Here is a 21,939-nt window from a genome sequence, read left to right as displayed (position 1 = left end):
CATCCCTGTTTGTTTTAATTAAGTAATTGTTGCTCCATGGTTCACATCACCTCTTATGTGTAATTTTGGTTTCATTCTGTCTTTACCAGGTATTGTAGCTATGCACATCGAGACCCTAGAGGCCGTACATCGAGAGAGCAGGAGGTTACCGCCAATCAAGAAGGTAATGATGTCTTCAGGGGGCTGCATTTTCACAGACCTGTAATCTTTTGAAATTATGGTTCCCTGTTTTTAACAATTTCAATGTAAATTGTATTTTTTTTTTCAATCATCTGTCCTTCTTTTACAGCCCAAAATCCTCCGACCAGCCTTGCTTCCTGGGGAAGAATTTGTCTGTGAAGCTTTGCGTGTGCTCTTGGACCCCGACGGAAGAGAAGAGGCGACTGGAGGAATGTTAGGAGGACCTCATATCCTGCCAGCAGAGGGCGCTCTCTTCCTTACCACATATCGCATCATTTTTAAAGGCACTCCACATGACCCATTAGGTACATGCATCTTGGCACATTATTGGTTAAAGTGTAGATCCAACTTCATGTAAGTTGTCAGCAACTAATGGAATATAAGAACGGTAGGAATCTAACTTATAATTTCCTGTTTATTCCCCGATGTCTTTAAGCCCCATCCATTTTATATGCCTGCTGCAAATAAGTTAGGTTGTGCCAGAGTTTTGTGTCTCTAAAGAGACTCTGTCACTTGCCTATTCAGTCACCGAGCACCTCTCCATCCACCTCAGCTTCCCCATGCTCCTCCAGGAGTCATATCCTTTGTAGGCTCCATGTCAGAGTTTACACAAGGTTGTGGACCTCATTCTCCTCCTCAAGTGACAGCATTTGGGCCTAGTTATTGGTCACTCAAGACTGAAAATTGAATCCCAGGAAGAGGACCGATCCCCCAGGAGTAATTGGGTGGTGGGATGAGGTGGACTCAGGAAAGGTGAGGATAAGTGGGGTGGGGATGGACCTTGAGGAGAATGTATTGGATGGGCCAGTATTAAACCCTCAGCATTCTTTAGTTTATTGCAGTGGTCTCCAAGCTGTGCCCATGGGCCTGATGCTTCCCTTTCTCTGCCTTTATCTGGCCATCAGGGATTCCTCCCACAGATATAAATGTTGAAACATCATTTCTTTCACAGACTATAATGATGGGACGCTGTTCCTTCCACTGATGCCAACAATGGGACACTACTTCTCCCACTGACATCAACAGTGGGGCTCTCTCACCCCCCTCCCCCAGTGACACTTATGATGGGGCACTATTATTTTCACTGACACCAACAATGGGGCACTACTGCTCCCACAGACACCAGCAATGAGACATAATTCCTTGCACTCACACCAATGATGGGGCAGTATTCCTTACAATGACACCAATGATTGGGCACGATACCTCCCCCTGACACCAATGATTGGGCACGATACCTCCCCCTGACACCAATGATTGGGCACGATACCTCCCCCTGACACCAGTGATGGGGCACTATTCCTCCCACTGACACCAGTGATGGGGCACTATTCCTCCCACTGACACCAGTGATGGGGCACTATTCCTCCCACTGACACCAGTGATGGGGCACTATTCCTCCCACTGACACCAGTGATGGGGCACTATTCCTCCCACTGACACAAATGATGGTGTACTATTCCTCCCTCTGACACCAATGATGGCACACTATTCCTCCCTCTGCTCTGACACCAATGATGGGGCACTATTCCTCCCACTGACTCCAGTGATGCGGCACTGTTCCTCCCACTGACACCAGTGACGGGGCACTGTTCCTCCCACTGACACCAGTGACGGGGCACTGTTCCTCCCACTGACACCAGTGACGGGGCACTGTTCCTCCCACTGACACCAGTGACGGGGCACTGTTCCTCCCACTGACACCAATGGTATAGAGTTATTCCAGCCACTAATACTCATTATGGGGCATAATTTCTCCTCCTACTCGCCAGAGGCGCTATGTCATTTTTTTGCTCCCACTGAACACAGTCCAGCCCCCCCTAATGTCTGAAGGACAGTAAACTGGCCGTTTGTTTAAAAAGTTTAGAGACCCCTGCTTTAATGTATTCAGCACAATACAATACAACTCTAGTCCCTGCATGCAAAGATGGCTCCATAGGACATTGCAAGAGAAAGGAGCCACCTTGAAACTGGAAACCTGGGGCGCAGCAATCATGGCATCAGCTTACACTGGAAAATGGGCAAGGATTAAAAGATAAAGAAGCTGCATACTCAGTAAGTGGTTAAATCAGCTGCCGAAAGTACCTAAATATGAGGGTTTAATATCACTTTAAGCATGATATTCTAAAATACGGAGTCATGTGTGAGCCTATATCTCATTGCTCTGCCTGTCCATTTTTAAAGATGCTTTCACATCTGGTCATAGTTTTCTGCACCTGTTATCACTGGCATAATATGCCCCTTTGAAAACATTCCAAGCAGAATACTACAGATCTCTCTGGTGGTATCTGTTTATATGTGCCCATCAAAGCAGTCGAAATTTCTGGGGACTGATGAAAAGGGAGCACGCTTGCCCCCCCCCCCTCCCCCCGAAACATGTTGGAGGTTGCATACTATAATTTCATGGAAAACTGAAGCATTTTGCACACTTTCACTGTCGGTTTGGCGCGGGTGGTGTATTAGACCACTTCAATACCGGGCACTTTTTCCCGTTTCCTTCCAAAGCCAATTTTCAGCTTTCAGCGCTCTTGCAGTTTCAATAAGAATTGCGCCGTCATGCTACACTGTACCCAAATGAAATTTTTATCATTTTGTTCACACAAATAGAGCTTTATTTTGGTGGTATTTATTCCCAAATCTTTTTATTTATTTATTTATTTATTGCGATATAAGCGATAAAGAGCGGACATTTAAAAAAAAAATTATATTTTTTTCTACTTTCGGTTTTAAAAGAAATCAAATTTTGTCAAGAATTTAATCCAAAATGTATTTTGCTATGTTTTTGGTAAAAAAAAAAAAAAAATCCTGTTAAGTGTATAATAATTGGTTTGTGCGATCATGGATATATGTGCGCAGATGATCATTGGGACATAAGATTTTAGTGTTACATATGTGAGGGACAGGTGTTTTTACTGTGTAGGGACATGTGTGTGGACAGTGTTTTAGGGACACTATTTAGGGGACATGTGTGGGGACACTGGGCCGGTGATCAGTGTGTAAAAAGCTGTAAAAAAAACAGCTCATACTCACTGATCACCGGTTGGCTGCATCAATCTGCTCTCCTCTCCACACTGACGACTTCCGTGTGAGGAGAGGAGAGCCGATCGCCTAGCAATCAGCTCTCTGTTTACATCACATGACGGCTGTGATTGGACACGTGTGATCAGGAGGGCCAATCACAGAGCCCTCCTGTCAATCGGAGATGCGCTGCGTCCGGGTGACACGAGCGCATCGGGATTGCGCCGCTGCAAGGGCATGCGCGTGCAATCCCCCTCCTTCTAAGGGACGTTCCTGAGTGTCCACTCAGAAGGAGGAAGCTCCCACCCGGCCTTACATGTGCAGTGGGAGGTGGTTAACCGGTTCCTGACCGGCGCACGCCAATGTACATCGGCAGAATGGCACGGACAGGCAAATGGGCATATAGGTACGTCCCTTTAAGTTTGCCGCTGTGCCACCACATGCGCGCAGCCGGCCAGGACATCCGTGAGTCGGGTTGCGGGTCCCGCGGTCTCAATCGCCATGGGGATACCCGCGATCGTCTCACAGGGAGGAAGACCGGGGAGATGCTTATGTAAACAAGCATTTCCCCGTTCTGCCTAGTGACACTGTCACTGATCTCTGCTCCCTGTGATCGGGAGCAGAGATCAGTGACGTGTCACATGTAGCCATGCCCCCCCCCCCACAGTTAGAAACACTCCCCAGGACACACTCCAACCTTACCCTGCCCCCTAGTGGTTAACTCCTTCACTGCCAGTGTCATTTACACAGGAATCAGTGCATTTGTATAGCACTGATTGCTGTATAAATGACAGTGGTCCCAAAAATGTCCAACGTGTCGCAGTCATGATAAAAATCGCAGATCGCCGCCATTAGTAAAAGTAAAAAAAAAATTCATAAAAATGCCATAAAACTATCCCATATTTTATAAATGCTATAACTTTTGCGCAAACCAATCAATAAACGCTTATTGTGATTTTTCTTTTCCAAAAATATGTAGAAGAATACGTATCGGCCTAAACTGAGGGGAAAACATTTTTTTTATATATATTTTTGGAGGATGTTTATTATAGCAAAATGTAAAATAGAATGCTTTTTTTTTATTGTCGCTCTTTTTTTGTTTATAGCGCAAAAAATATAAACCGCAGAGGTGATCAAATACCACCAAAAGAAAGTTCTGTTTGTGGGAAAAAAAGGACGTCAATTTTGTTTGGAAGCCATGTCGCACGACCGCGCAATTGTCAGTTAAAGCGACGCAGTGCCGAATCGCAAAAAGTGCTCTGGTCAGAAAGGGGGTAAAATCTTCCAGGGGGCTGAAGCGGTTAAAGTGGATGTAAACCCTCACATATACCCAGTGAATTGAATGGCCTCAGATGATACATAAAGATAAAACAAATCCTACTTCATAAGCTTTACTTGTGTATCTGCTCTCTTTCCTTTTTCTACACCTTTTGGAAAGTGCAGATTGTGTTTAGAAATCTTTCAACAGTGGGTGGGGAGTCTGGATTTACATGGTGTGAGAGCTGATTGGAGAAAGGGACACACCCCCCCTCCAAGGAACGAAGGCACATGCATAGTTGTATTGTGAATAGAGGAGCTCCCTTCTTATCTCCATCTAAGGTCCCTCCCCAACACAAATTTTCAGATATTGTTATCTTAAGTGTCCGAGAACTTGTCAGAAGTAACTCTGCTGATAGCAGAGGAACTGAGCAGCAGAGAGAAATTACACTTAGAGATTTAGAGTGATATAAGTCAACACTACAGATACATGTGCTCAAATTTCATGAATGGGGTTTGCAACCACTTTAAGCTTTGAGCTACTTTTCTAGGTACCCACTTAAGGGGAGCCTTGTTCCACACGAGAAATCTTACCAGAGCAAATTGGTTTATGAAATGTATGGGCTTTACATGTTCTGGAATGAATAATGCCACGTACACACGATCTGACTTTCTGGCAGACTCGGTCCGGCGGACTGGAATCCGTCGGACAATTCGATCGTGTGGGGGCTCCAGCGGACTTTTTTTCCCCCCAAAAGTCAGACGGACCTAGAGGTAAAACATGTTTCAAATCTATCCGACGGACTCAAGTCCGATGGACTAAAAATCGGGAAAACCGTTCGTCTGTGTGCTAGTCCGACGGACCAAATATGATGCAAGGGCAGCTCCTGGCTATTGAACTTCCTTGTTTAGTCCCGTTTACGTCATCACGTTCAAAACGAACGGACTTTCGAACGGACTTAGTCCGGTCGTGTGTGGCCAAGTCCGTTTCGTTCAGAAAGTCCGTCGGACCATCCGCCGTAAGTCCGTCGGGAAGACCGTCAGACCTAGTCCGTCGAAAAGTCCGGCCGTGTGCACGCGGCATTAGGCCGCGTACACACGGGCGGATTGTCTGGCCAACTAAGTTCGTCAGACAATCCCACAGACAGTTTGTTCAACTTTTGAATGAACGGACTTGCCCACACACGGCACTTTTTGAGCGGACTAATACGGCAGACTAAGTTCGCCGTACTAAGTCCGCCCTACTTTTGAAATGAACGGACTCGCCCACACACGCGGAGGAAAGTCCGCTCATTTCGAGCGCGTCTCCAGGTAGGCGGGGCCCGCGACGGAGACGTCGCTGACCCCGCCTGGAATGGACTTAAAGGGGAACCCCAACACCGAAAAAAATCGGCGTGGGGTTCCACAACAGACCCTCGTCCGAGCACGCTACCCGGCCGGCCAGGAAAGGGGGGCGAGCGAGCGCCCCCCCTCCTGAGCCGTACCAGGCCGCGTGCCCTCAACATGGGGGGTGCCTTGGGGAAGAGGGGGGCCGCGCGGCCCCCCCACCCCAAAGCACCTTGTCCCCATGTTGATGAGGACAAGGGCCTCTTCCCGACAACCCTGGCTGTTGGTTGTCGGGGTCTGCGGGCGGGGGGCTTATCGGAATCCGGGAGCCCCCTTTAATAAGGGGGCCCCCGGATACCGGCCCCCCACCCTATGTGAATGAGTATGGGGTACAATGTACTCCTACCCATTCACCTGTAAAATAAAAGTACCAAAAAAAAACACAACACACGAGATAAAATATTTTATTGCACAGCTCCGGGGGTCTTCCATCTTCGGGGGTCTTCTCGCCGGACTCCTCCGCTACCTTCTTGTAGCTCTTTTGCTAGCGGAGGAGTCCGGCTTTCTTCCTCGCCGCCGCGGCCTCTTCTCCCGACTTCGGGGGTCTTGTCCCCCTCTTTGGTTCTTCTGCCGGGCCACCGCGCCTTCTTCTAGCTCTTTTGCAGGCGGTGGCCCGGTCTTCTGTCGTCGACGCCTTTGGACTTTGGGGGGACCCCCACGCGGATTTTTTTCGGCTCTGGGGTTCCCCTTTAAGTCCATACCAGGCAGCGGGGCCAGCGACGTCTCCGTCGTGAGCCCCGCCTACCTGGATACCCGTTTGAAATGAGCGGACTTTTCTCCGGGCGGGAAAAGTCTGCTTATTTCAAAAGTTGGGCGGACTGGCACACACACGGGCGGACTGTCCACGGATTGTCCGCCCAAAAGCGAATCCAGCGGACAGTCTTTCCAACATTCCGAAAGACTTAGTCCGCCAGACTGTCCGCTGAAAAAGTCCGCTCAAGCCCACACACGAGCGGACTGTCTGCTGAAATGTGTTTCAGTGGACTAAGTTGAACAGACAGTCCGCCCGTGTGTACGCGGCCTTAGTGTTGAAGTCCCAGCATTCCTTAGATCCATTTCTTTGGAGTCACAACTGTTGAGGGCAGAGTAGGAAATGGAGACTAGAGCCAGCTTAATTAAATGCCAGTGAACTGGTATTCTCAAGGTTTTGTAGGAAGACGGGGCCACCCTAAGGAAACAAAAGTGAAGGTACACACTTCTGTGGCTGTTCCGCCAACTGATTTTAACTATAAACTTGCATTTATAGCGGTTGCTAGGAAAGTGATTGAAACTTGGCAGCTTCCAAAGCGTTTATAGTCACAGTTGCTATTGATCAGATCAGTAGGTTTCCTGTCTGTGGCTTGCACTATGTGGCGATCATGACTTTTTTTCGAGTGAGCGGCGGATCCGCGAGTTTGTAAATTGTTACTCTCTTATTAATTTTTGTAGCGGCCTCCAAAGTAAACCCAATCAAGGCTAGTTCTCCTGTTACGGCACGAGGCGATTAACATCTTGGACCACCCAACGGTCTTGTGTGAAGAGCTTCCAACTCAAACACAAAGCTGCATAAATATCCCGCCACTTTTTTCCTCTCCGTTCTTGGCGGAACCCGAAATGTTTTTTTTTTATTTATTTTTTTTATGCTAAGGAGGAAAAACACTGGAGGCTCCTTTTAACTTTGATATCTTTTGATATGAGGAACTGTCCCTACAAATTAAGGACAGGTGTCAACTATTCATTAGAACAGTCTTTCTCAAACTTTTTAATAGAGAGGAACCCTTGAAATAACTTTTCGGTTTTCAGGGAATCCCCCCCCCCCCCCCCCGCTAATAATGACTATATCTACATCTCATGATACATTAGTGTGATGGTCAGTGGGAAGAATGCTCCTTACACTTGTGAACATTGGGAAGAATTATCTTCTTACAGATCGCTAAAAAAAACAATGGTGTCGGTGGGAACATATCTGAGAGGCTGAAACTGCTCATTGCTCAAGGAATCCCTAGCAACCTCTGAAGGAACCCTAGAGTTGCATGCAACCCTGATTGAAGAACCCTGCATTAGTCGCAAATGAAACTGAATTAATGCATAGGTGAATGTAATCCGGCAGATCACCTGCTGTGACAGTACCTTACCTTCCCCTTTGGTACCCCTGTAGAAATCCATGCTTAGCATTTCCGCCAAACCATCATGTACCCTTTGTCTATGATGTAAAAGCACCCTCTACCATAGCGGTATACTGATGACAGTGCAAAGGGAGAATAATGAAGATATTTACTTAAATATTATTCAAAGTGGTTTTTCTTATGAACGTTTTATGACATTTATAGCCATATTATTATTAGCCACTTAGGAATTTAAAAACCCAAGCCCACTATGCACACAGTGCTAGCACCTCAGCGCCATAGTCCTGATCCATGCCAACACTATGATTATGAGGGACCACATTATACCACCCCTTCGCTCTCATGGTGCCCTACCCCTTTACTCCCACAGAGTAGACATAAGAAATCCCACCCCAGGTCAGTCTACTCTTCTCTGAGAACACTGCTAGGTGCCCCTCCAGCTTTTTTCTCAAGATATGTACGAGGTGTGACAATTTTGATTCCCGTTATGGACTTTTCAGAGTTTCCAAGTAACAATGTTGGTTGATCGTTGTCAGGGCCATCTTTAATATTGATTGGACCCTGGGCAAAAAATTTCTTAGGGCCCCCCTCCCCCCGTGCAATTTCAATCTCCACCTTCTCTGAGACATACAATAAATAGCAGCTAGACCTAAAATCAGCTTACTGTATCAGATCAGGCAGCAATTGCAATTGGTTGCCAGAGGTTACAGCATATCATTACTGCTTACTGACCGGTTGCTAGAGGTTACAGCACTCCTTAAGGCTCACTGATTAGTTGCTAGAGGTTACAGCACATTTCTGCTTGTTGATTGGCTGCTAGAGATTACTGTACAGTAATACTGCTCACTGGTTGCTATAGATTACAACACATCTTCTTCTCACTGCAGGGGGGCATGATATACCTATGAATGCTGCCTTTATTTACATATCAATGCAGTTGCCCTCAGCTATTTACATATGCATGTCACTGCTATTTACATATGTATGCCAGTATTTACATGTAAACACAGGTCTGAAGGTGAGTCATCTGTACACAACAATAGGGCAGAGCTGGGCAGCATTAGTAGCAGCACAGGACTAAAACTTCAAGGAACAAGGGAATGTAAACTGGGATAGTTGGCAAGTATGAGGCAGCTGCTTTGGGCCCCACAACAATGACAGGGCCCAGGGCAGCTGCCCCTTTTGCCCTGCCTTAAAGACGGCCCTGATCGTTGTACCATATTCTATGAACTCGTAGTGAATTATCCCCTTGTGATCAACAAAATGCACCAGCATAAGTTTTTGAGGGTTCTCCCTCTGTCCACGTTTGCGTTTTTGGCTGCCTGCTTTTTGCATCATTGTGGACATCCTTCCAGCCCCTCTTAAACCTCATATGCCATTCAAAAACACTAACGCCCCTTTCACAATGGGGTGAGGTGGGTGCATCAGCGATAAAGCTATTTTTAGCGGCGCTTTACTGTCAATGTCGCGGCGCTATTTAGCCTCTAGCTGAGCACTTTTACCCCTCGCTAGCAGCTGAGAAAGGGTTAAAACCACCCGCAAGGCGCTTTACCTGTGGTATAGCCGCGCTGCCCATTGATTCCAGTGGTATACACACCGCTCCGAAGATGCTGCTAGCAGGACTTTTTTTTATATCCTGGCAGCGCACCGCTCCAGTGTGAAAGCCCTCTTTCAGGGCGCTTTGCAGGCGCCATTTTTAGCACTCTAGTGCCTGCAAAGCGCCCCAGTGTGAAAGGGGTCTTAAAGATTTTTTCATAGAATGTTCACCATAAGCCTGTTGTAACAGAGCTAAAGTTTCAATCGCACTTTTGCCAATTTTCGTGCAAAATTTGATGTTAATCCGCTGCTCCAGGTTCCTGCCACTAATTTTCCGACAACAGCAAAACACACACGTGTTATTTCTTCTACTCCTCCATAAGGACTGAGCCAACTGGTCTGCAACCCAGGCGAATACAAGTCAGAACCAGGGATTTTCTTCAGCGGGAACGCGGGGGAACGCAATTCCGGCACCTCCAGCACTGAATGTATGTAACAGCGTGGGGTGTGCTGGAGGGTCTATTTATGTTGGCTGCTGGGGGATCTGTTGTCACTGGCAGGGATCTGATTTTGTGTGAGGGTCTATTTTTGCTGATGGGGAATCTATTGTTGCTGGAAGGTCTTATGTTGCTGGAAGGGATCTACTGTTGAGGGAGGGGTCTATTTTTACTGGCTGCTGGGAGATCTGTTGTTGTTGCTGGGGGGGGTTCTAATGTTGCTTGGGCGGATATTTTGTTACTGGGTGTGATATTTTGTTGTGGGTGTTTCACTGTTTCTGCAGGTAATCTATTATTGTTAGGGGGGGGGGGGGAGAGAGTCCTTTGTAGCTGAGGGGAGTCTATTGTTTTGTGGAGATCTGTTGCTGGGATTCTATTGTTGCTGACTGCAGGGGATCCATTGCACTGCTTTTCTTTTTATCATCAACATGTTCCATTAAAATGATTTAGCACCACAAAACCATACTTGGTTCTGTATTCTCTAAAAGGGGCAGTACTGGTAGGTGGGTAGGGGGTGGAATCAAGGGACGGTGATCAAAGGTGGGTACAACAGGTAGCACTACCTGCGCGTTTCGCCATCGTAAGTTGACTGGGCACGTTACATGTACAGATTGTTGTGTTGTAGTGTTACCATATTAAAGGGAACCTTTCTGGTTCCAAATATTGGAGCCACCATCTCTAAACTTGTATGTTAATGTGCAAACTCCAGAGCTGTATGGCACTCGTGGAGCCTTCATCTTTAAAAGTCACGTCACCAATCCCGGCATTCCCAGCTTTCCACTTTTAAAGCCCTGTACACACGGTCAGACTTTCCGACAGAAAATGTACGATCGGATTGTGTTGTCGGAAATTCCGATTGTGCGTGGGCTCCATCGGACCTTTTCTGTTGGAATTTCCTACACACAAAGTTTGAGATCTGCATCTAAAATTTTCCGACAACAAAATTTGATTGTTTAAATTCCGATCGTGTGTAGACAATTCCAACGCACAAAGTGCCACCCATGCTCAGAATAAATTACGTGACGAAAGCTATTGGCCTCTTTATAGTCCCGTCGTGCGTGTTGTACGTCACCTCGTTCTGAACGATCGGATTTTCCGACAACTTTGTGCGACCGTGTGTATGCAAGACAAGTTTGGGCCAAAATCCCACGTTTTTTGTCGTCGGAATGTCTGACTGTGTGTACAGGGCATAACACAAAGTATCTTAACGTGCATTATCGCACCACAGGGGTACAAAACTGGTCTAAGCCCTTGTACACACGGTCGGAAATTCCGACAACAAAATCCGTCGGATTTTGTCAGAAACTGGTGTTGCATACACACAGTCGGACAAAGTTGTCGGAAAATCCGATCGTTCAGAACGTGATGACGTACGATGGGACTACGTTCAGGCTAGTAGCCAATAGCTTTAGTCTCGTAATTTGATCTGAGCATGCGTGGCACTTTGTCCGATCGGAATTCTCTACAAACGATTGGACAAAGTCCTACCAGATCATGTTGTCGGAAAATTTTATAGCCCAGCTCTAAAACTTTGTCAGTCGGATATTTTCCGACGGAAACAGTCCGATGGAGCCCACACACAGTCGGATTATCCAACAACACGGTCCGATCGGACATTTTCCATCGGAATGTCCGACCTTGTGTACAAGGGCTAAAGGTCCACAAGTGGAAGGATTCAGCCCTGACGCAGATCCATGGAACTTCTTATTTTTGTTTGGACGTCTTCGGTGAGTGGTTGTTTACAGAAATGTGTCCTCTCCGCCACGTCTCACTTTGATGAATGTAGCCCTGCTTACGTATCTGATTCATATGAAAGGAATTACTTGTAATTATTGGCGATCGGCGGTTGATATCAGCATATGGAAGCAGCTAATAACACGGGGGACCCTCCAGCCAGCTTGAAGGATTTACAACCGTTTTGGAATGGCAGTTTATTGGCGAACGGCAGTGAAAATAATCCCGGAGATTGGGCTTCCATGCGGAGTGGAGGCCGCCGTTTGTGTATATTGTGGTATTTGTGTATATATTGAGGCCTGACCTTTCCCCTCTTTGTATACGCCTTCCATTATCCGAGAACAAATTGTACCTGTCTCGCTAAAAGAACATTGCTGCAGCCCACCGCCAACAATTTGTTCCGATCCATCAATGGGAGGCGCAATCAAGATCCTAATGTAGCTGAATAAAAAAAAAAAAATAAGCTCGTCAACTTGATTAAAGTAAAATGTTGGGGGAAAAAAAAAATCCCATTCAGATGAGCTATATACTCAGCAATGGATTATAGAAACACTTATTGCTGTTTCTTACTTGCTTGGCCAACAGAATACTGTATATGTAAGTAATGCAAAGCAATACATCGATCAACTCGGTACATTCAGCCTGCCCATACATGGTTCCAATCTCGGCCGGGTCCTGCTGAGCCAACCGGGATTCGAACCGTCTATGGCCCGGCCCAAGGTTTGCAAACTTCAAATTAACATCTTAGTGGGGGGAATCTACCTTCAGTATTACCTCCTATGCAGTCTCAGTGGTGCAATGCAAAGAGGAACAGCCCAGTTATCCTTTTAGAGTCTTTGAAAGTATCAAAATAAAAAAGGAAAGTATTTTGCAAGGGATGCTTCTTATTTGACTTCAAGCTCTATGCAGACTTCTGGTAAAATGACAGATGACTGCAGATAGTGGGCTCATTTACACCCGCTACGACTTTAACACACTTTAAAGCGCCTACCGCTTCAACATACTTTTATGATGCGTTCTTGATACTTATTGGAAGCTTTAATGAAGCTTGGCCCTGTGTGTGTTGATTTTCTATTTGTTTTAAAGGGATCCAGCACATCCCCAGCTCATTTGTTCCCTGGTTCAGCAGATCCACAGCTTATTTGTTCCCTTGTTTAGCAGTTCCCCATCTCCTCAGTACCCCTGTTCAGCAGCTTCCCTACTCAGACTTACCCCCGGCTCTGCTAATGCCTCATTCAATAGTACCCCCAACTCTGCTTATCCTTTGCTCAGTAGTAACCCCCAGCTCTGCTGAAATCCCCACTCAGTAGTAACCCCCAGCTCTGCTGATGCCCCACTCAGTAGTAACCGTAACTCTGCTGATCCTCCGCTCAGTAGTAACCCCTAGCTCTGCTTATCCCCAGCTCTGCTAAATCCCCACTCAGTAGTAACCCCTAGCTCTGCTGATCCCCAGCTCTGCTGATGCCCCACTCAGTAGTACCCCCAACTCTACTGATCCTCCGCTCAGTGGTAACCCTATCTCTGCTGATGCCCCACTCAGTAGTACCCCCAACTTTGCTGATCCCCTGCTCAGTAGTACTAGACTTTATCTTACACATGAGCCGTTTGTGGGGAACTTTGTCAAACGCTTTTGAAAAATCCAAGTATACCACATCCACAGCCACCCCTCTGTTCATGTATGCCACGTCCACAGCCACCCCTATGTTCATGTATGCCACATCCACAGCCACCCCTATGTTCATGTATGCCACATCCACAGCCACCCCTATGTTCATGTATGCCACATCCACAGCCACCCCTCTGTTCATGTATGCCATGTCCACAGCCACCCCTCTGTTCATGTATGCCATGTCCACAGCCACCCCTATGTTCATGTATGGCACGTCCACAGCCACCCCTCTGTTCATGTATGCCACGTCCACAGCCACCCCTCTGTTCATGTATGCCACGTCCACAGCCACCCCTCTGTTCATGTATGCCACGTCCACAGCCACCCCTCTGTTCATGTATGCCAAGTCCACAGCCACCCCTCTGTCCAAGTATATCAAGTCCACAGCCTTCCCTCTGTCCATGTATGCCACAACCACCCCTCTGTCCATGTATGCCATGTCCACAACCACCCCTCTGTCCATGTATGCCATGTCCACAACCACCCCTCTGTCCATGTATGTCATGTCCACAACCACTTCTCTGTCCATGTATAGTAAGTTCACAGCTACCCCTCTGTCCATGTATATAAAGTCCACAGCCACCCCTCTGTCCATGTATGCCACGTTCACAGCCACCCCTCTGTCCATATATGCCACGTCCACAGCCACCCCTCTGTCCATATATGCCACATCCACAGCCACCCCTCTGTCCATGTATGCCACATCCACAGCCACCCCTCTGTCCATGTATGCCACGTCCACAGCCACCCCTCTGTCCATGTATGCCACGTCCACAGTCACCCCTCTGTCCATGTATGCCACGTCCACAGCCACCCCTCTGTCCAAGTATACCATGTCTACAGCCACCCCTCTGTCCATGTATACCACGTCCACAGGCACTTCTTTGATACACTGTGCATCAGCAAACTAAATGTCCTCCCATTTCGATTTACAGCATTTCTGTTAAGTAAGTGAAAGCAGTCCAGCTAGCATGGCACCTGTGCTAAGGTAAATTGTCTTTAGAGTATTGAATAAAAATATTAAAAAACATAGTGCTTTCCTAATAACACTAGTTTGTGGCGATAGGCCAATTTAATAAATCACTAATTGGGTTTAGCGCCATAACCTTTTTATTCAATACTCTAAAAACTTCCCTCCCCTCCCTGTTAAGGAAGTGAGGGCTCCAGGTAAAGGCAGCTCTAACCCTGTACATTTGATCCACACATTTCATCACATTGGAGTTTTCTATTTCTATTTTTATATAATTAGTATTCTTTCCATAGCGCGACTTTATTCACTTATTTACAAGGTAAATTGTCTATTCATCTTCATCTAATCTGCTGCAGACAGAATTCCCAAAGCTCCACACCCATTCGATTGGGTGCTCCTGCTTTCTGAAATCTGTTCTGCACCTGATGATGTGTCATCGCCCACTATTCCTGTTGAGATATCTCCTGGCTATGTTGGTCCTCTTACCTGTCCATTCTCAGAATGTGTTTCCTGTTCACCAATGTGTTTTTATTTTCTGTGGTCATTCAACAAGCTGAACCTTGCAGGGAACACAGCGTATTGTGTGCGGGAGGAACGACTGTTTGCACTTCATATGTAACATACATTTTTGTTTATTTTCTCCATAGTGGGTGAGCAGACTGTCATACGCAGCGTCCCTATCGCTTCTATAACCCGAGAGAAGAAGATCAACATCCAGAACCACCTACAGCAGAACATGCAGGAAGGACTCCAGATTCGATCGGCCACTTTCCAGGTAAATGGAGATGAGGTCACCACCGTCTTCGTGGATCAGTAATACTATAGTACACAGTTGTGTAATTACATTGTTAACTAATTTGTAAAAAAATAAAAAAAAGTATGGTTTTTAGGTTCAGCCTCTCATAAACTCCAACTGTTGTGGGCAAGAGGATGACCAGAGTAAACCCATGGGCCAGTTTTACTAGTTACACAATTAGGGTGAAAAAGATAAAGGTCCATTCAATTTAACTCCCTAAGTTTTGCGATAGAAAGATGTCAAAACGCACAGAGCATCACAGTTTGTTGTGTACGGTGCTGGGTAGCCGCAGATCAGTCAGGGTGCCCCATGCTGACCCGTGTCCACATCCAAAAGCACCTACAATGGGCATGTGAGCTAAAGAACTAGATCACAGAGCAATGGAAGGAGGTGTCTTTGAGGTGTTGACTTGGCCTCTAAATTCTTCAGATCTCAATCCAATCTGTAGGACGTGCTGGAAAAACAAGTCCAATCCATGGAGGCCCCACCTCACAATTTACAGGACTTGAAGGATTCGATATTGATGGCTTGGTGCCACATATCACAGAATACTTTCGGAGGTCTAGTGGAGTCAATGAGTCAGGGCTCTTCTTTTTTTTGTTTTTTGCAGGACAAGGGGACCTACCCAATTTTAGTTGGTTATGGTGGGCAGTCATAATGTTATGATATTTATACATAATAATGAGATAATCACTGGTTTTTGTCCAGACTAAACAAGTGAAGTTTTTCATAGTAAGGTTAGTTGGCCACCCTTCCCATTTTCAGCGTTTCTCCTTGCTGCACGATACAAAACTTAAGAGAAGCTATTACTGTTCCCTTAAAGCACCTCTCTGCCGATCCCTTCACTGACTTCCCCTGCCCCACCGTGTAAAATTCAAAATGCTAACCATAACATACAAGGCCATTCACAGCATCGCTCCCATCTACATCACCAACTTTATCTGCAGATATCGCCCAAATTGTCCCCTCTGCTCCTCCCAGGACCTCCTGCTCTCTAGCTCCCTTGTTACCTCCTCCCATGCTCGCCTTCAGAACTTCTCCAGAGCCTCTCCCATCCGCTGGAACTCCCTGCCCCAGTATGTCCGATCAGCCCCGACACTGTCCACCTTTAGGAGAAGCCTATCCCACACCCACCTAATAACTATCCCCGAGGCACCCCCATCAAATCATTCCCTGCATCTATTACCTTTTGTACCACCACCCCCTCCCTTTAGAATGTAAGCTTTATGAGCCGGGCCCTCCTGTACCCTTTGTATTGAACTGTGCTTTAATTGTGTTGTCCTCCCTATACATTGTAAAGCGCTGTGTAAACTGTTGGCGCTATATAAATTGTGTATAATAATAATAAAGCGGTTGTATACCCCGCTTTGTGATTTTTTACCTACCGGTAAGCCTATAACAAGGCCTATAAGAAGGCTTACCTGGTAAAATGAATATCTCCTAAACGTACGCCGCAGCGGCGCATGTGCTCTGAAGGTCCGGTGTCTATCGTGCCAGAACTTCAGAGCTTCTTGCTGGAACCGAGGGCTCCCACTTACAGCCCGGTGCCCACGAACCCCGAAGAAATGCCAGGGGAACATGGCAGCCCCCTCAGTGGTAACTGGGTGACACTGCGGGGTCTTCACTCTAAGGCCCCTTTCACACAGGGGCGGTTCTCTGGCTAAAAATAGCGCCTGTGTAGCGCCTGAAAAAAATCTGGCCCCTTTCACTCCAGTGTGAAAGCCGGAGGGCTTTCACACTGGAGCGGTGCGCTAGCAGGATGTTGAAAAAAGTCCTGCTGGACGCATCTTTGGAGAGGTGAAAGAAGCGGTGTATTCACCGCTCCTACCCATTGAAATCTCTGGGGCAGCGTGGCTATACCGCCGGCAAAGCGCTGCTGCAGCGGCGCTTTGCGGGCGGTTTTAACCCCTGCTAGCGGCCACAGACCGCCGCTGAAACGGCGGTAAAGCGCCGCTTAGAATAGCGGCACTTTACCGCTGACGCGCGCACCACCCCGGTGTGAAGAAGGGGCCTAAGGTAATTCATAATGTGCTACTATGCAATGCATACTAGAACATTATGCCATTGTCTTGCATGTTTTTTTTTTTTTTTTTTTTTGGTTTGTTTTGTTTTTTCTCCAGTGGTTTACTACTACCGCTTTTAGGCTCCATTCACACCTGGGCATTCGGGATTCCAGAATCGCGGCAAAAGTTGAGGAACGCGTTTGCAATGTCATTATTTCTTACTGGCCACCCCAAACACGGGGTGATTTTGCAGCAATTGTCTCGTGAAAAATCACGGTAAAATCGTAAACCGCAAATGCTCTTTGCTCTGTGCCAAGATTCGGTATGTGAGCTTCTTTTTTTGAGCGTTTTTGGAGCGGAGGGAGGCCCATTCAAATTAATGGCATCACTCCAAAAACGCTCAAGTAAAAAAAACAAAGAAAAAAAAAGGAAAAATAAGTGTCTGCAGCTGCCGCCGCAGAATGCCCAGGTGTGAATGGTGGCCTAACAGTGCCTCCTCCGCAGCATGGAGGTGACAGGTGCTCTTCGGGACCCGCACTGTTGTTTAGAATGCCTTTTGAAGCTGTGTCATCTTTTTGACTCTTAACAGATAATGCTGTATAAAGGAAACTCTAGATAACAGAGGTGTGCCTATCCGTACTCCATCTAAAGACGGGGTTATCTGAAAGCTGCAATCACCTTACTGATGTCTTAATATTGTTTGTCTCATCACAAACGGATTCTTCAGTAATCATTAACTTTTTCACCTGTGACTCAAACTAGCATATTACCAACAAATGAACAAATAGCATTTAAATCTATTTCTCAGTAGCCAAAAAAAAGGATATAAATCCACATTGTATGCAAATTGTATCCAAATGACTTTGCATACAAAGATATTACATTGTAAAGTAGCAGTGATATCATCACTGTGCTGTACATATGCAGCGCATGGCTGTGGGAGGGGCCTAACAGGCCCACATACTAGAGCAATGATGGCGAACCTTGGCACCCCAGATGTTTTGGAACTACATTTCCCATGATGCTCATGCACTCTGCAGTGTAGGTGAGCATCGTGTGTGCCCCCCCCCCCCCCTATAGATCTTGAAATCTTTCTTCTGACTTTCTGGCGCTCTGCACACAGCTTGTACAGAATAAAATTAAAAATGTTTAAACTCTGTTAAAGCCATCACAAGAAACACGAGATCCCGAAGGGGTTAAATTACTTTTGTTTCTGTTCACACAGTTGGAGGGAAGGCATGTCATAGAGGCGGAGGCGTACAGAGGAGCGTTTTATGTACCCGCATAATTTAGCGGTATGACGCAAGCAGCAAAGTGGAACCATTCCATGATAAATCACTTGTCTTCCATACTGGAGCAGACATAATAATGTCCAATTCTGGAGCCAGTCAGTCTAAGAACATTTAGGGGGAGCCTATGAAGGAGACTGTAAAGACGTGAGCGGTATGGGTTGGTATCAGGGAAATCGGTTCGAGTTTGATAACAGCAGGTTGATTCCTACACAGAATCTGTTGAGGCCTGTAGACTGTGACCCATGTACACCTGAGGTCCCAGCTACATCACCAACAAAACATAAAAAATGGAGATGGGTAGGCACACTGCCAATGGATGCTGCCCGCTGCTTGGAAAACGATCCATTCCGAGAGGTTCTCCAAATAGCAGTCAACAAGCAAGCTCGGGGGTCTCCCATAGACATGAGCGCCAGAAAGTCAGCTAATATCTTTCCTTAAATCGGACCTTCAGTCATTTTTTCATCTTTCCATCTATTAAATCTTCTGCCCTTGTTGTTGTTGTTTTAACTTTGGATAGTAAAACATTTTTTTTTTCTGCCAGTAAATCCCTTATACAGCCCACTTCTTGTTTCTTGTCTGGTCATTAGCTTAGGATTATGACATCATGCACAGCTCGCTCACTCACTCACTCTCGTGAGAGTTTGCCAGGAAGGGAGGGGGGGGTGAGTTATTAGAGGGCAAATGAGAGCTGCAGAGCTGGAGGTGTGCCTCTGTGTAATTCCAGGAAGTGAAGGCTTCAGCTGCCCACAGTTAAAATGGCTGTAGCCAGACTCAGTGGGAGGGAGATTTCCGCAGCATATTTGGCAAGTACAGAATCGCAGTATATATAAAATAATATGCAAAGTGGTTGGAGGGAAGCTTCAGAATGGCAAAGATGTTTTTATTAAAAATGATATGAGCAGACTGCAGTTCCTCTTTAAATACAGCAAGTTTCTGCATGACCAGTCAATGAATGTTCAAGCTAGTGTTAGAGCTCACAGCTGGGCTCCTTTTTGCATCGCTTTATTTTATCTTGCTTCCAACTCCTCCTGCTGCAGCCATTCCAATCATCCTGGGGTTACCCTTCATTCCTCCTTCCCACTATTGAGTCTCACTGCTCATGTTGCAATTTCTGTAATGTAAAACCAGTGCAGACTTTGCTAGGGAGCATGAACCCTGCCCTACATGCTATTTACTTTCTTTACAGAGAATACAGCATAAGCAGTGAGACTCCATAATGCAAAGGCCCAGGGCAGTTGGAGTCCCAAGGGGATTGGTTGTGGCCATAGATGAGCCAACCTGACTATATTTGAAGCAGTAGTCTTGGGTAAACTTATTTCTTATTAGTAGCTTAAAAGAAACATGTGACTAATGAAATATAGGAGCTGCCACTGCTGACTTGTGCTTGGAGGTGAGAGTTCCAGTTGTCATCCTGATCCTTTCCTCAATATTGCAGACGTGTTTTTTTTTACCTTAATGCATTCTATGAATTAAAGCAGAGTTCCGCCCCCCCCCAAGAAAAAAATTAATGTCAGCAGCTACAAACACTGCAGCTGTTGTCTTTTATTATTGGGACACTTACCTGTCCAGGGACCCCTAAATGTCAGCACCCCAGCTGAATTTCGGATAGGCTCTCTGGTGCTGCCGCCGCCATTTATGGTAAGTGAGACTGTGGCTCCCTACTGCGCCTGCGCGAAGCACACTGCGCTTTCTAACACGTGGCGGGGGAAGGAGGAGAGGGGTCAAACTTTCAAGGGACGGCGCCGTGGCTCAGTCTCTTGGAAGTGGGGACAGGTACACGTTTCCCCCCTTCCTCATCCCGCCTGAACGGTGCCAAATGTGGCACCAGAGGAGGGGAGGGAGCAGATAAGTGGAGCTTCCACTTTTGGGTGGAACGCCTCTTTAAAGTAAAAAAAAAAAAACTTCGGCATGCAGCTCCCCCCACCCCCTCCAGCTACACCTTTATACTTCTCTAAGCCCAGTCTTGATCCAGCGCTGTGCACAAAAGCAGCTGCTCTCTCGGCTCTCTCCCTCCTCATTTGCTCAAAGACAGTAGCGGGAGCTCACAGCCAGTAAGGGGGGGGGGGGCCAAGCTGCTCTCGGGAGGGAGCCCGCACGGGTGCCCCCCATAGCAAAAAAGCAGTTTCTCTGTTGGCTCCCCCTCTTCATTTGCTCAAAGACAGTAGCGGGAGCCATTGGCTCACTTCCAGTGAGGAGGGAGCAGGGGGCGAGGCTCGGCCAAGCTGCGCTCTGTTTATCTATGGGCACACACAGCGGGGCTCAGGAGAGAGCCCGCACGGGTACGCCCATAGCAAGAAAGCAGTTGCTCTCTTGGCTCTCTCCCTCCTCATATGCTCAAGACATTGGCTCACAGCCAGTGAGGAGGGGGCAGGGCATGGGAGGGAGCCCACATGGGTGCCCCCATTGCAAAAAAGCAGTTGCTCTGTCGGCTCCCCTCCTCATTTGCTCAAAGACATTAGCGGGAGCCATTGGCTCACAGTCAGTGAGGAGGGAGTGGGGGCGGGACCATGCTGCGCTTTGTGTGGCTATGGACACACACAGCGGGGCTTGGGAGAGAGCCTGCACCAGTACGCCCATAGCAAGAAAGCAGTTGCTCTCTCGGCTCTCTCCCTCCTCATTTGCTCAAGACATTGGCTCACAGCCAGTGAGGAGGAGGCGGGGAATGGGAGGGAGCCTGCATTGGTGCCCCCATAGAAAGCAACTTGCTATGGGGGCACTTAGCGGGGAGGAGGAGCCAGAAGTGCTGACAAGGAGGAGGAGCCAAAGTACTCTGTGCAAAACCATTACTGTACACAGAGCTGTTAAGTATGACATGTTTGTTATTTTAATTTAAAATTTGCATTTACAATCACTTTAAGGGCCGGTTCACACAGCAGGCGAGGCGAGGCGTCTCCGACTTGCCTCGCCGCGACCTGCGGCGACTTGCAGATGACTTCTGTATAGAAGTCAATGCAAGTCGCCCCGAGGTCGCCCAAAAGTAGTACAGGAACCTTTTTTCTGAGTCGGAGCGACTCGAGTCGCTCCTCTCAGAACGGTTCCATTGTACAGAACGGGGGCGACTTGCGGGAGTGAGGCGAGGCGAGTCGTGTCGCCTCGCATCGCCCGCTGTGTGAACCGGCCCTAATACTTCATGTCTGTGTTAGTCATAAATACAATAACAAACCACGAAGAAGGGCGCTTCCTTGAATGTTGATAAACAATTTTTAAGATTTAGTGAGAAGAAATGAAAACAAACCAGCTGCCCCTTTAGAGCCGTCCCGCTCTGTGCAATGGAACCGTCTTAGAAAAGGGTTACTGTACGACTTTTGGGGCGACTTGCATTGACTTCTATACTGAAGTAATTTTGCAAGCCGCCGCTAAAGTCAGATCCCGGTCGCCTGAGGCAATCGCGCTGCAAGTCGCTGCAAGTCTCAAGGCTCTTACAGTGTACAGACACCAATATTCCAAAATAGCAAAAAAGAACAAAAACAAGTAGGCGCTTGGTTACTTACTATAC

At 47.1% G+C, this 21,939-nt stretch overlaps 1 protein-coding gene across 1 annotated transcript in view; it reads left to right on the top strand.

Moving 5' to 3' along the window:
- Positions 1–21,939, top strand: part of SBF2 (SET binding factor 2) — a gene marked incomplete in the record, with an annotated part of 632,543 nt that overhangs the window by 504,353 nt on the left and 106,251 nt on the right. Inside the window, 3 exon segments of the mRNA XM_077453547.1 lie at positions 90–163; positions 290–485; positions 15,000–15,127. Coding sequence (XP_077309673.1) covers positions 90–163; positions 290–485; positions 15,000–15,127 — 398 coding nt within the window.

The sequence above is a fragment of the Lithobates pipiens genome, unplaced genomic scaffold, assembly GCF_037356315.1.
Source record: "Lithobates pipiens isolate NorthernLeopardFrog02 unplaced genomic scaffold, aLitPip1_a1.2 Scaffold_24, whole genome shotgun sequence".
Classification (NCBI taxonomy): domain Eukaryota; kingdom Metazoa; phylum Chordata; class Amphibia; order Anura; family Ranidae; genus Lithobates; species Lithobates pipiens.
Note: the sequence above shows the minus strand (reverse complement) of the source record. Positions and strands in the feature narration are given on the sequence as shown.